At 47.6% G+C, this 15,009-nt stretch overlaps 2 protein-coding genes across 2 annotated transcripts in view; one reads left to right on the top strand and one right to left on the bottom strand.

The window, feature by feature from the left end:
* On the bottom strand, window positions 1-9,128 carry CCDC43 (coiled-coil domain containing 43). The gene is made up of 5 exons (XM_069952431.1): window positions 8,904-9,128; window positions 7,910-8,000; window positions 7,117-7,252; window positions 3,473-3,525; window positions 1-565 (listed from the first exon to the last, which is right to left on the bottom strand). Exons 1-5 carry the CDS (start codon window positions 9,081-9,083, stop codon window positions 378-380), a joined length of 648 nt encoding a protein of 215 aa, XP_069808532.1. The 5' UTR covers window positions 9,084-9,128; the 3' UTR covers window positions 1-377.
* Window positions 8,666-15,009, top strand: part of DBF4B (DBF4B-CDC7 kinase regulatory subunit) — a 20,853-nt gene continuing 14,509 nt past the window's right edge. Inside the window, exons 1-2 of the mRNA XM_069952430.1 lie at window positions 8,666-9,290; window positions 13,547-13,579. Coding sequence (XP_069808531.1) covers window positions 13,552-13,579 — 28 coding nt within the window. The 5' untranslated portion in view covers window positions 8,666-9,290; window positions 13,547-13,551. The remainder of the gene's footprint in view (window positions 9,291-13,546; window positions 13,580-15,009) is intronic.

Raw genomic sequence — 15,009 nt, forward strand, 5'->3', positions numbered from 1 at the left:
TTGGTGTGTGCCGGGCAGAATTTCTTTTATTTCATTTACAAATGTATAAATATATTTTCAGTGCAAAGAATAGGATCCCCCCATTAAACATGGCTACCTCCACCAGTCCTGTGAGATGAAACCTGTAGTGTTCATGCACCAAGTGGTCATGGCAGAAGAGGGGAGAGCAATAGAAGTTCAGTTTCATCATTCCTATGTTACTTGGTTTGTAATGCAGATGATTCTGTTACGTTGTTATTCCAGAAGATTTGAACCACCAGAAATAAGATCTGAGCTTCTCGCTGGATACATTGTATGGAAGAACCCTTTAATTATGTTACAGATGTCCAATATAGTTTATGCACCCAGCTTACCCGTGGCAAAGTCCATAACGTGAATTATCGCTTACGTTCCCCCTTTTGTGTGCGTTTCTTCTCCTTTTCTTTTCGGTCCTGCTTGGCTTGTTTGTCCTTATCTCGTTGCTGCTTGTCCTGATCTTTCTTCTTTTGAGACGCCTCCCGCATTGCATCTCGTTCATGTTTTCTGGCATTGACAAGATCTTCCAGATTGGTGTTCTTGAAAAGGGCTGAACGCTAGTTAAAGAACCTTAATGATAACTAATGAAAGGGACCACCTTCCCTCTGCATGTAATACAGTCTATGCTAGACAAAAAGAGACAGATCTCATCATAGGAAGGCTGGAAAATTCTTGCATTTGGGATCACCACATTAAAGGGATACTCCGGTGAAAATATTTTTCTTTTAAATCAACTAGTTTCAGCAAGTGAGAGATTTGTGGTTTACTTCTATTTACAAATCTCACATAGTACCACACTTATCAGCTGCTGTATGTCCTGCAGGAAGTGGTGTCTTTTCAATCACACAGTGTTCTCTGCTGCCACCTCTGTCAGAGACAGGAACTGTCTAGAACAGGAGATGTTTTCTATGGGGATTTGCTACTGCTCTCGACAGTTCCTGACATGGACAGAGGTGGCAGCAGAAAACACTGTCAGACTGGAAAGAATACATCACTTCCTGCAGGACATACAGCAGCTGATAAGTATGGGAAGGCACAAGATTTTTAAATAAGAGTGAATTTCAAATCTATAAAAAAAACTTTCTGAAACCAATTGATTTGAAAGACCGGCAGATTGCACTGTCTGCCGATAATCGTACCATGTAATAGAAGCCAATGATCAGCCGACATGAACGATGTCGGCTGATCGTTGCAGTCGTTTGTCTTTGTCAACATGTTGAAAGAGAAACAACTGTGATAGCAACAATCTCCTGCCGTCGGACTGCCTCTATCCTCTATGGGCTCACCCGGGCGGCCTCCCCTGCACAGCTCCTCTAGTCGCCCCGTGTAATAAGGGCTTCAGTGTGCAAGGGCCCTAAAAGAGGCTGGATTTCGAGCAGAGTCCGTGTGGTGGATTCCGCTCGAAATTCAGCCTGTCCTGTTTCTTCCGTGGGATTTCTCTTGCGCCTCTCCACTCAAGGAATAAACACGTTCTTTCTTTAAGCAGAGAGGAAAGGCGCAAGAGAAATCCCACTGAAGAAATAGGATAGGCTGAATTTCCATGTGGTGGATTCCGCCGGTAAATTTAGCCTCTTTTACTCCTTAGGCTGCAAACACACAGAGCAGATTTCTCACTGTGAATTCCCTGCCCCGACGCAGCGCACTGATTGGCTGAGCGGGACGTCCAGTCGGTAACCCCCAAAGCAAGCCGGATCCACAGCGAATTTGCAGCAAACAATCCACTGCGGATCAGTCCTGTGTGTTTACAGACTTAGTGGGCAAAGGCCCTAACAAAGTGGCCATGTTTTCAAACACTTAACTACTTTGCTGCTGAACTGACACAGCCATGTCAATACAGCAGCGCACACTTAACTGTTTCAGAGCTTCCGGTATTGTATTAATCATGATGCCGAGATTTTCATAAAAGCTTGAGTTCAGTCCATGTGCATGCAGCCTAAGGCTACCTTTCACTAGAGATTTTCTACATTCTGGAAGCACATGTGTCTGTGTAAATCTCCGTGCTCTAACAGCTATCTATGGCAATTGGACCCCACCTTTCTATGCTGCATGGCACTCTAAGGGTGCGTTTAGACAGATTTATCGGACAGATTTTTTTTTTTATTTTTTAAGCCAAAACCAGGAATGGATCTGAAGAGAGGAGAGATCTCAGTCTTTCCTTTATGACCTGTTCTCTGTTTATAGTCTGTTCCTGTCAAATCGCTGTGTGTAAAGGGACCCTAATGGCTGCAGGTGCACATCCACAGTCCTGTCTGTAGCCGCAGGTCCATGGCTATAGGCAGTAGTACAGCTATATCAATGTGGCCCAAGTTTAGACCAATTATTAGTTGACTTACTGCAAGCCAGAATTTACTCAATTGCTGTCGACCCCAGCCGCCATCTTGGGTCGACAACGTCATAGTTATGCTCAGCCAATCGCGGCTGAGCAGCTGATGACGCAGCAGAGGGGGTCTCCCGAAGATGATGTCGCTGACCCAAGATGGTGACCGGTGTCGACAGCGAATACGCAAGTATAATGCACCACACTTCTGGGGTAGGGGGAACACTAGGAAGGGGGCCATTCACTTAAATAAACACACATTACAAAGTTGTATAACTTTGTAATGTGTGTTATTTAGTGAATAAATGTTAAATGCCGCACTACCCCTTTAAGACTCTGTAGCCACTCCTACCGATATGGGACAGAAGCAGGAAGAATCAAGGCCACTTCCTGTGTATACATGGCAGTTATTAAGGACTTCATATTTACAGGAGTTATCCAGGATCATCACTTTTTTGTTTTTTACTTGAATAGACTTGCAGGGGGATGCTGGTGCCTCTGTCCTTTTTTTGAACCTGCCGCCCGGTTCCTGCATACAGTGCAAGTGCCAGTCTACTACCAATCCCTGGCCAGGCATGAAGCATTGCAGGTGGGCCAGCTGGCCCCCAGTGTGACAATCTGCCCTCTACTCTACGACGCAGCTCCATTGATTCAGCACCGTGTACTGAAACCGGGCAGCAGTTGCAAAGAGTGGAGATGCCAGTACCAGTCTACTCATGTAAAAACCAAAGAAGCGAAGAGTCAGAAGAGGAGTTGTAATACCACACACAACCTGGGGACAAGTGTGGTGCCATTTTTCTAAACCTTTAACAAATGTAGGCAGGCACGGTAGCAAACAAGCTGTAGCTTCTCTATGAAGAGTCCAATTGTCCCTGACGGACAGCTTACACCTCCTGCAAGGAGATAATGTCCCCAACTCTCAAGATATTCAGACATATCCCTGCAGAGACTAATAGAGACCAACCAGATGCTTTTAGTCATGTGGTGGTTTGCAAGTGGTAAGGTCCAATAGTTCATATTACATACTCTGCATATTACATACTCTGTCTGCCCTCAGACTATCTATAGGAATCTAGCCTTTAGTTCAGGTTAGGTGCACATACAAATACACAGTATAATTGCTCTATAGAGTCAGGATACATTTATCGCTGCTTACTGCAGCAGCTACGGTAGTGTCCTCTTCTTCATCTGCAGTATCATTCATTAAGGAAATATCACGTATTTAGATTTTAAAACAGAGTGATCGTCAAAAAGAAAAAATACCATAAACATCCATAGTGGCTGTAACAGAAGGAGGGGGCATTTTTGTCCGATAAGATATATTACTTTTCTTATATTCACTTTTACCATTGATATATACTAAGATGGTTAAAACAACAGTGCCTATTAAACATCATTCCATGGTTATGCAAATATATCTATAACCTTAGGGCATATTTAGACCGCAAGTGTTCAGAACAGGCCAGGGGAAGCCCATGTCACATGACCTAAATGGACTTTCAGTGCAAGTCTATAGATTCCATCCAGTCTGCAGACACAGAGTGGGGAGGGGATCGCAAGGCATTGCTGTTATCTCCCTGTCGGACCATGAATGATAAAAACGTTATATGTCTCTTTGACATGTCAAAAGTTTTACTTAATAACAGGCTAGGGCTGGGCGATAATGGCCTAAATGAATATCGCGATTTATCGTACATGTAGCCGCGGTAACGATAAATTGACCGATAATTATGACACGCCCCTTTTAAAAGCCACACCCCTTTTGAAAACCCCATTTTCCGATGGTAATACAAACGTGGATTTATTCCATATAACTAAGCAAACTTCACAAGTAGTACACAACGTTTTGGCGTCTCCTACACCATTTTCAAGTGCCACTTGAAAATGGCGTAGGAGACGGCGAAACATCGTATATTACTTGTTAAGTTTGCTGCACATTGTTATATGTAATAAATTCACGTTTGTATTACCATCAGAGTGTATCTATATCATCTATCTCCTATCTATCTATCTCCTATCTATCTATCTATCTATCTATCTATCTCCTATCTCCTATCTACGTATATCATCTATCTATCTCCTATCTATCATCTATCTCCTATCTATCTATCTATCTATCTATCTCCTATCTATCTATCTATCTATCTATCTATCTATCTCCTATCTATCTATCTATCTATCTATCTCCTATCTACGTATATCATCTATCTATCTCCTATGTATCTATATCATCTATCTCTCTCTCTCCTATCTATCTGTCTATACATACACACACACACATATATGTGTGTGTGTGTGTGTGTATAGACAGATAGATAGGAGATAGATAGGAGATAGATGAGAGAGAGATAGAGATAGAGAGAGAGAGAGATAGAGAGAGAGAGATAGAGAGAGAGAGATAGAGAGAGAGAGATAGAGAGAGAGAGATAGAGAGAGAGAGATAGAGAGAGATAGAGAGAGAGATAGAGAGAGAGAGAGAGATAGAGAGAGAGAGATAGAGAGAGAGAGATAGAGAGAGAGAGAGATAGAGAGAGAGAGAGATAGAGAGAGAGAGAGATAGAGAGAGAGAGAGAGAGAGATAGAGAGAGAGAGAGAGATAGGAGATAGATAGATGGATAGAGATAGAGAGATAGAGAGATAGATAGATAGATAGATAGATGATAGATAGATAATAGATAGATAATAGATAGATAGATAGATAGATAGATAGATAGAGAGAGAGATAGGAGATAGATAGATAGATAGAGAGAGAGATAGGAGATAGATAGATAGATTGATAGATAAATGATAGATAGATAGAAGATAGATAGATAGATAGATAGAGATAGATAGATAGAGAGAGAGATAGGAGATAGATAGATAGATTGATAGATAGATAGAAGATAGATAGATAGATAGATAGAGATAGATAGATAGATAGATAGAGAGAGAGATAGGAGATAGATAGATAGATTGATAGATAAATGATAGATAGATAGAAGATAGATAGATAGATAGATAGATAGATAGATAGATAGATAGATAGATAGATAGATAGATGTTCTATCTATCTATATCATATCATCTATCTATCTTCTATCTATCCATCCCCAGTCACTCAGTGGCTGCAGGGGGTCAGGTATAGGTCGGCACCTCCATGTTCCCCCGGGCACCGCTCTCTCTCTCCCGCACAGGAATCCTCGGCCCCTGTCACGCAATGATGTAGCATATATATCTGTGTCCCGGACTGAGCGTCACACATGGCCGCTTCCAGCACTGACAAAACATAACGGGGCTCCGAGAATTCCTGTGCGGTACAGAGTGCGGTGGCCAGTGAAGCATGGTGGTGCCGACCGATACCTGACCCCAACTGTATATGCGGGAGAGGGGGGGCAGGGCTCACCGTGCAGCTTCCAGAGAAGCTAGAAGTGAGCCCCCGGCAGCAGCAGCACAAAGCACTCACTGGAGGGGACCCTGCCGTCTGTGTGCAGCCTGTCACATCTCCAGCCTTCCTCTTCAGCCCCCCGCAGCAGGATCTTCCATCCCCTGCCCTGCAGCAGGATATGTGCGTCCTGGCTGGGATCAGGAGGTGAATCGGATCATCAGCTTTCCAGCCTTCACCTCTCCACGCGGGACCCCTCTCTCTCCCTGCACCAGAGCATGCGGCCGCCGGGTGGGGGGGGAAATACCGCAGATACCGTCCTGGCAGAGTTGAGGTCAGTTAACCGACGCCAGTGACGGTATCGATATTTTTGCGGTATACCGCCCAGCCCTATAACAGGCACTTTCAAATTTTAAGAAAGAAAATGGAAAACATTAGACCAAAGCTATGCTGGTCGGCATGCATTGTCCTCCACCACTCCATCCAAACAGGGAACACTGGTCTCCCATAATCTAGCAGATAACTTAAAGTGTACCTGTCGTTATAACTTTCAAAATCTAAATCAACAGTATATGTGATATAAAGCAAGTTTTCAATATACATTCATTAGTTTTTTTGTTGTTTTCATGCTGTAAAACAAAGCTGAACTTACCAGAAATACAGGTCCAGTCTCCTAAAAGGCAGATTTTCTGACTTGTGCTGGTGGGAAAAAAAAAAAAAAAAAAAAAGACTAAAACACATGATTTCCGGCCAGTAAAGAGAGTCGAGGCTCAATGTGTCCATCAATCACATGACTGCCTTCTCTCTGTGAGCGCCCAGTTGGCCTGAGATACACAGGACTTCCTGTTTTCTGACTCTGAGAAAAAAAACACAGAACACAGGAAGTGCCGTGTTCTCCATGATAACAAAAAAAAAATAAAACAAAATAATGAATGTATTTTGCAAACTTGCTTTATATCACATCTACTGTTGGTTTAGATTTTGAAAGTTTATAACAGTGACCCTTTAATATTAAAATACCCCTTTAAATACAGTCCAAAAAGAGGCATTCATTCTTCCCCAATCAAGCGTGAACTGGGCCTGACCTTACAGGGTAACCGTAAAGTTCAACCCCCACCTGTTGTTCATACAGTACACACTGGGTTGCCCAACAAGTTCCCTGCACAAATCCTTCAAATCAGGAATGGGGAACCTTCATCCCTCCAGCTGTTGCAAAACTACAATTCCCATCATGCCTGGACAGCCAAAGCTACAGCTTTAGCTGTCCAGGCATGATGGGAATTGTAGTTTTGCAACAGCTGGAGGGCTGAAGGTTCCCCATCCCTGATTTAAATGCATAAAACAAACAAAAGTGTGCACCCTTAACACGGCCTTCCCCCCACAGTTATATAGACGACACCGCTGCCGTGGATGTAAAGGATATTCTTCATCATCTGTAATGTTGGCATACTGGGCCAGGAGGGCAGCCTTTCTCCGCTGCTCTTCTTCAGACACTTCTTTGGGCTTTACTACTATTTGTGCCTGTTTTTCTATCATGCTGGTGAGAGCTTGCACTTCATCTAAAGAGAGAGACACAGACAGACAGGAAAACCATAAGACCAACAATATAACCGGACGCTCACATCAATGTCTGCCAAATGGGACCAGCATTCTGTCTAAGGGTATGTTCACACTGAGCAAATACGGCAGAATTCCTGCAGTGCTCAGCATCCCGCTGTAAGTGAATGAGAGGCCACGCACTCTACTCCACTGCCGCCGCTCTCCCTTTAGAGAAGTGACATGCCACTCCTTTGATGGGAGAGCGGAGGCTGCAGAAGAGCGCACTCTCCCCCATTGATGGGCTATGGGATACTGAGACAGGGGGAATTTTGCCTGTTTTACTTAGTGTGAACATACCCTAATTCAGGGAACCTCCAGCTGTTGCAAAACCACAGTTCCCATCATGCCTGGATAGCTAAAGCTCTGGCTGTCCAGACATGATGGGTAGGTTAGCAGGTTTTACACCACTGATCTAATGTATGGAGACCCCATATATCACTAAAGAGAGGGATCAGGCTGCTGACTTTCACCATGCCTGATCCTAACGTTCTAAAGGAGAAGCCATCAGCAAAACAGTTGTCCATCACTTTATTCCCCCTTACCTATTTATACCACATGCATATACACTAGGATGGAGGGGTGGGGTATGTAATGTGTATGGCAGGCATGGAGGTTACCTTCTGGTTTAGCCTGGGCTTTGGTTGCCTTCACGGCTTCACACCACTTGGTGACTATCTCCAGGCAGACATCTTCTATGGAGTCTTCCTCCTAATAGGTGAGAAAGTAATACTGTGTGAATAGTCTCCAGCTGTGGAAGTGAGCACTGCCTGAAGAAGAACGGCATCTAATGTGGTACATACTGTCACATACATCACTACAGGGGTGGGGAACTGCCGGACCTCCAGCTGCTGCAGAACTACAACTCCCACCATGCCCGGACAGCCTTCAGCAACAGCTGGAGAGTCACAGGGTGGAGAGCACTGGATTAAATATTAAAGCTACACATGTGATGATTACTCAGGTTCTGCCCCAGGCACCTTCAGCAGTGGGAAGGGGGTGGGGAGATGGCGGAATAAGCAAAGCTTCAATGGCTGGATCAACAGCACAGACAGGAGGTAAGTGACACAGTTATTACTTCTAACCTCACATCAAAACATATGGTTCCTTTAAAGCAGCACTCTGGCAATAGCCAGCACACACATACACACTATATATGATACTTACTATATATATATATATATATATATATATTGTTCCAACAGTAGATGGAAGTCTCAAACTCTAAGCTATAAGACGGTGCTGCTGGCTATGGCCAACAAGGATCTGTCCGCCAGGGGGCGGTGATTCTACACCCGGCACTGGGGGAGCAGGGCTATTCCTGGCGACCAATCAGGTTGCTGCTTCTTATAGGCCCTCTGACTGTCCTGGGAAACTTTTTGGCACCTTGTTTTTCGTACCAGTTTAGATGAAGCCCTGAGTGGTGGCGCCCTCTAGTGCTGGGGGTTGTAGTCCTACAGGCAGGGGATGCAGTGCACAGCGCTTCCTAATAACAGGACGAGAGCCCCCGCCCCCATATCATCCCCGGTCTAAGCAACTACAACTCCCAGCAGGCCGAGCACTAGAGTTCCACACTGGGTGGGCAGCCTGGGCTGGAGCCCGTCCCGCACTCACCAGGAAGGCGGACAGGATGCCCCGCAGCGCCTCGTCCCTCTCCTCGGGGTTGTCCTCCTCCCGCAGCACCCCTTTGATGTAAGCGGGGTACACCTCAGGATCCATGCCCAGCGCTTCCAGCCTTTCGTCCAGCCATGACCCAAAATCACCGGCTGCCACCTGCTCGCTGGGCGCCGCCATCTTTCAGCCGGGCTGGGGGTCTTACCCGAGGAGGGAGGAGGGGCTATGCGACTCGCTGAACCTCTAGTGCGCGTGCGTAGGCCTTTGGGCTGCTGCGCCTCTTGTTTTGGTCCTGTCGGCTCGCCGTACTTGTTATGCTCAGGCGGGATTGACGGAGTTTAAAATTCTGGTCTTCGGAAAGACTTTCATGTGAAGGAGGGACTGCTGGTGAGTACCGGAGAGGGCTGGGGCGGGCTCCTCGTTATCTAACATAGCTAGCAGGGGGAGAGCTCGTACAGATGTTGTCTGCTGGGACTTGTAGTTCTATATTTGAGGTAATAGAGGAGTTTAGGACTTCTTGTTAGACTCTTATTGGTTATGTGGGGTTCTAGCTGTTACAGAACAACAACTCCCATCATGTGCAATGGAACTTGTAGTTTTGCTAAAGGTAGAGAACCACAGGTGGGGGGGGGGGGAATGGAGGGCAGCCAAGTACAGGACAGATACAAGATGGCAGCCAGTAATGGGGGAGACCTGAGGGCAGCCAAGTACAGGACAGATACAAGATGGCAGCCAGTAATGGGGGAGACCTGAGGGCGGCCAAGTACAGGACAGATACAAGATGGCAGACAGTAATGGGGGAGACCTGAGGGCAGCCAAGTACAGGACAGATACAAGATGGCAGCCAGTAATGGGGGAGACCTGAGGGCGGCCAAGTACAGGACAGATACAAGATGGCAGCCAGTAATGGGGGAGACTGGAGGGCGGCCAAGTACAGGACAGATACAAGATGGCAGACAGTAATGGGGGGAAAATGGAGGGTGGCCAAGTACAGGACAGATACAAGATGGCAGCCAGTAATGGGGGAGACCTGAGGGCGGCCAAGTACAGGACAGATACAAGATGGCAGCCAGTAATGGGGGAGACCTGAGGGCGGCCAAGTACAGGACAGATACAAGATGGCAGCCAGTAATGGGGGAGACTGGAGGGCGGCCAAGTACAGGACAGATACAAGATGGCAGACAGTAATGGGGGGAAAATGGAGGGTGGCCAAGTACAGGACAGATACAAGATGGCAGCCAGTAATGGGGGAGACCGGAGGGCAGCCAAGTACAGGACAGATACAAGATGGCAGCCAGTAATGGGGGAGACCTGAGGGCGGCCAAGTACAGGACAGATACAAGATGGCAGACAGTAATGGGGGAGACTGGAGGGCGGCCAAGTACAGGACAGATACAAGATGGCAGACAGTAATGGGGGGAAAATGGAGGGTGGCCAAGTACAGGACAGATACAAGATGGCAGCCAGTAATGGGGGAGACCTGAGGGCGGCCAAGTACAGGACAGATACAAGATGGCAGACAGTAATGGGGGAGACCTGAGGGCGGCCATGTACAGGACAGATACAAGATGGCAGCCAGTAATGGGGGAGACCTGAGGGCGGCCAAGTACAGGACAGATACAAGATGGCAGACAGTAATGGGGGAGACCTGAGGGCAGCCAAGTACAGGACAGATACAAGATGGCAGCCAGTAATGGGGGAGACCTGAGGGCGGCCAAGTACAGGACAGATACAAGATGGCAGCCAGTAATGGGGGAGACTGGAGGGCGGCCAAGTACAGGACAGATACAAGATGGCAGACAGTAATGGGGGGAAAATGGAGGGTGGCCAAGTACAGGACAGATACAAGATGGCAGCCAGTAATGGGGGAGACCTGAGGGCAGCCAAGTACAGGACAGATACAAGATGGCAGCCAGTAATGGGGGAGACCTGAGGGCGGCCAAGTACAGGACAGATACAAGATGGCAGCCAGTAATGGGGGAGACTGGAGGGCGGCCAAGTACAGGACAGATACAAGATGGCAGACAGTAATGGGGGGAAAATGGAGGGTGGCCAAGTACAGGACAGATACAAGATGGCAGCCAGTAATGGGGGAGACCTGAGGGCAGCCAAGTACAGGACAGATACAAGATGGCAGCCAGTAATGGGGGAGACCTGAGGGCGGCCAAGTACAGGACAGATACAAGATGGCAGCCAGTAATGGGGGAGACTGGAGGGCGGCCAAGTACAGGACAGATACAAGATGGCAGACAGTAATGGGGGGAAAATGGAGGGCGGCCAAGTACAGGACAGATACAAGATGGCAGCCAGTAATGGGGGAGACCTGAGGGCGGCCAAGTACAGGACAGATACAAGATGGCAGACAGTAATGGGGGAGACCTGAGGGCGGCCATGTACAGGACAGATACAAGATGGCAGACAGTAATGGGGGAGACTGGAGGGCGGCCAAGTACAGGACAGATACAAGATGGCAGACAGTAATGGGGGGAAAATGGAGGGTGGCCAAGTACAGGACAGATACAAGATGGCAGCCAGTAATGGGGGAGACCTGAGGGCAGCCAAGTACAGGACAGATACAAGATGGCAGCCAGTAATGGGGGAGACCTGAGGGCGGCCAAGTACAGGACAGATACAAGATGGCAGCCAGTAATGGGGGAGACTGGAGGGCGGCCAAGTACAGGACAGATACAAGATGGCAGCCAGTAATGGGGGGAAAATGGAGGGTGGCCAAGTACAGGACAGATACAAGATGGCAGCCAGTATTGGGGGAGACCTGAGGGCGGCCAAGTACAGGACAGATACAAGATGGCAGACAGTAATGGGGGAGACCTGAGGGCGGCCATGTACAGGACAGATACAAGATGGCAGACAGTAATGGGGGAGACTGGAGGGCGGCCAAGTACAGGACAGATACAAGATGGCAGACAGTAATGGGGGAGACTGGAGGGCGGCCAAGTACAGGACAGATACAAGATGGCAGACAGTAATGGGGGGAAAATGGAGGGTGGCCAAGTACAGGACAGATACAAGATGGCAGCCAGTAATGGGGGAGACCTGAGGGCAGCCAAGTACAGGACAGATACAAGATGGCAGCCAGTAATGGGGGAGACCTGAGGGCGGCCAAGTACAGGACAGATACAAGATGGCAGCCAGTAATGGGGGAGACTGGAGGGCGGCCAAGTACAGGACAGATACAAGATGGCAGACAGTAATGGGGGGAAAATGGAGGGTGGCCAAGTACAGGACAGATACAAGATGGCAGCCAGTAATGGGGGAGACCTGAGGGCGGCCAAGTACAGGACAGATACAAGATGGCAGACAGTAATGGGGGAGACCTGAGGGCGGCCATGTACAGGACAGATACAAGATGGCAGACAGTAATGGGGGAGACTGGAGGGCGGCCAAGTACAGGACAGATACAAGATGGCAGACAGTAATGGGGGGAAAATGGAGGGTGGCCAAGTACAGGACAGATACAAGATGGCAGCCAGTAATGGGGGAGACCTGAGGGCAGCCAAGTACAGGACAGATACAAGATGGCAGCCAGTAATGGGGGAGACCTGAGGGCGGCCAAGTACAGGACAGATACAAGATGGCAGCCAGTAATGGGGGAGACTGGAGGGCGGCCAAGTACAGGACAGATACAAGATGGCAGACAGTAATGGGGGGAAAATGGAGGGTGGCCAAGTACAGGACAGATACAAGATGGCAGCCAGAAATGGGGGAGACCTGAGGGCGGCCAAGTACAGGACAGATACAAGATGGCAGACAGTAATGGGGGAGACCTGAGGGCGGCCATGTACAGGACAGATACAAGATGGCAGACAGTAATGGGGGAGACTGGAGGGCGGCCAAGTACAGGACAGATACAAGATGGCAGACAGTAATGGGGGAGACTGGAGGGCGGCCAAGTACAGGACAGATACAAGATGGCAGACAGTAATGGGGGAGACCTGAGGTCGGCCATGTACAGGACAGATACAAGATGGCAGACAGTAATGGGGGAGACTGGAGGGCGGCCAAGTACAGGACAGATACAAGATGGCAGACAGTAATGGGGGAGACCTGAGGGTGGCCAAGTACAGGACAGATACAAGATGGCAGACAGTAATGGGGGGGACCTGAGGGCGGCCAAGTACAGGACAGATACAAGATGGCAGACAGTAATGGGGGGGAAAATGGAGGGCAGCCAGGTACAGGAAAGATACAAGATGGCAGCCAGTAATGGGGGAGACTGGAGGGCGGCCAAGTACAGGACAGATACAAGATGGCAGACAGTAATGGGGGAGACCTGAGGGCGGCCATGTACAGGACAGATACAAGATGGCAGCCAGAAGTGATGGAGACCTGAGGGCGGCCAAATACAGAACGGATACAAGATGGCAGCTAGAAGTGATGAAGACCTGAGGGCGTCCAAGTACAGGACAGATACAAGATGGCAGCCAGTAAAGGGGGGAGACCTGAGGGTGGTCATGTACAGGACAGATACAAGATGGCAGCCAGTAATGGGGAGACCTGAGGGTGGACATGTACAGGACAGGCAGATACAAGATGGCAGCCAGTAGTGCAGGGAGTCCTTTATAGTTGAGGGCTGTCATGTACAGGACTGGCAGATAATAATGTCACTGTCTTCTTTCTTACAGGTGTAATGGCAGCGCTGAGCCCTGCACCATCTGGTATGTATTCCTTGGTGTCGACTATAGGAGATTAGGCATGAAAACCTTCTTGAACAAGAGTGCACAGCCTTTATAGAGCTGAGGGCTACATATAACTGTGAGCTCTTCTTGTAAAACGCTCTCAATCCAAGTTAATTTTAAAGGCAACTAATCAACCTCAATCGGGCTGCATTGTGCTACTTTGTAGGGAACTGTCATAACTTTCATGCTGCATGAACCATGAATCAATGGGACGGTCACCCGTGGTTCCCCCTGGTGATAGACTTCTCACTATACACAAAGAGATCTATTCATGAAGGCTGGTGGGATAGGACAAACCACTAGGGACCATCTCAATGACTCATGTTGTGTTAGGGATCCATTCTTGTATAGGATTGTTGTAAACATCCCTTGGGGTTCCTGCTGGTGGTTAGTGCGGCAGTCCGAGGACCCAGAAGTTACGCTCAGTGGTGGCACTACCATTCTGTATCTCATTATTAGGGGGAATTTCACAATCTGTAGTAAATCTGTTAATTTATGTCGCTTGAAATGAATGTTGAAGGGAAACGCTACAGATTTTTATGTGAATTCTTCTGTAAGTAAATCTATCTGGGGTGAATTTACCCCCCCCCCACACACACACACACACACACACACACACACACACACACACACACACACATTATAGAGCAGGAGTAGGGAACCTTGGCCCTCCAGCTGTTGCAAAACTACAACTCCCATCATTCCTGGACAGCCAAAGCTAAGGCATGGGAGTTGTATTTTTGCAACAGCTGGATAGCCAAGGTGTTCCCGACCCCTATGATAGAGGATAGCTATATGATCGCAGGAGGTTTGATAGAAACCAATCAGAGTGCAGGTATTGCTCCTAATGGACAGAGTTCTAAAATAAAAGCTGAGTTCTCATTGGTTTCCGTGGACTAAGCTTATTTTCCTGTTTTGGTTGCATATCTATTTGCTGAAACAATGCACATATAAGTCAGCGTTCTGGTAAGATAGGATGCTGATGTATACGTTCACCAACAGGCTCAAGCTGCATTGATTTTAATAGCTCAAATGAGGTTTGCTAGTGGGTCATATGCCAAATGTATAAATGCTTTACTTAATAGAGCAACAAATTACACTAATGTAGTCACTAGCTGACATCATATAAGCCATTAAAATCCATGCCTGTATTTATAGGTATTGCCAGGATGCTGTCATATACGAGCAGTGGATTAGTGATACAAATTCACACTTTCCTCATTGATATATGGCTCAAGACCAGTCCGGTCTTAGGTTGGCTGCAGCAGTGTGTATATGGGGGCATGGTTGCTGCAGGACAGTAAAGAAATGTCAGCGGGGACCACCTGACAACGCTGGGATGGAGTGCAGGGATGTAATAAAGAATAATGGTTACTTTGTCAATTTTTCCAGTCTTGAGAAACCACTTG

The sequence above is a fragment of the Dendropsophus ebraccatus genome, chromosome 14 (assembly GCF_027789765.1).
Source record: "Dendropsophus ebraccatus isolate aDenEbr1 chromosome 14, aDenEbr1.pat, whole genome shotgun sequence".
NCBI classification, from domain to species: Eukaryota; Metazoa; Chordata; class Amphibia; order Anura; family Hylidae; genus Dendropsophus; species Dendropsophus ebraccatus.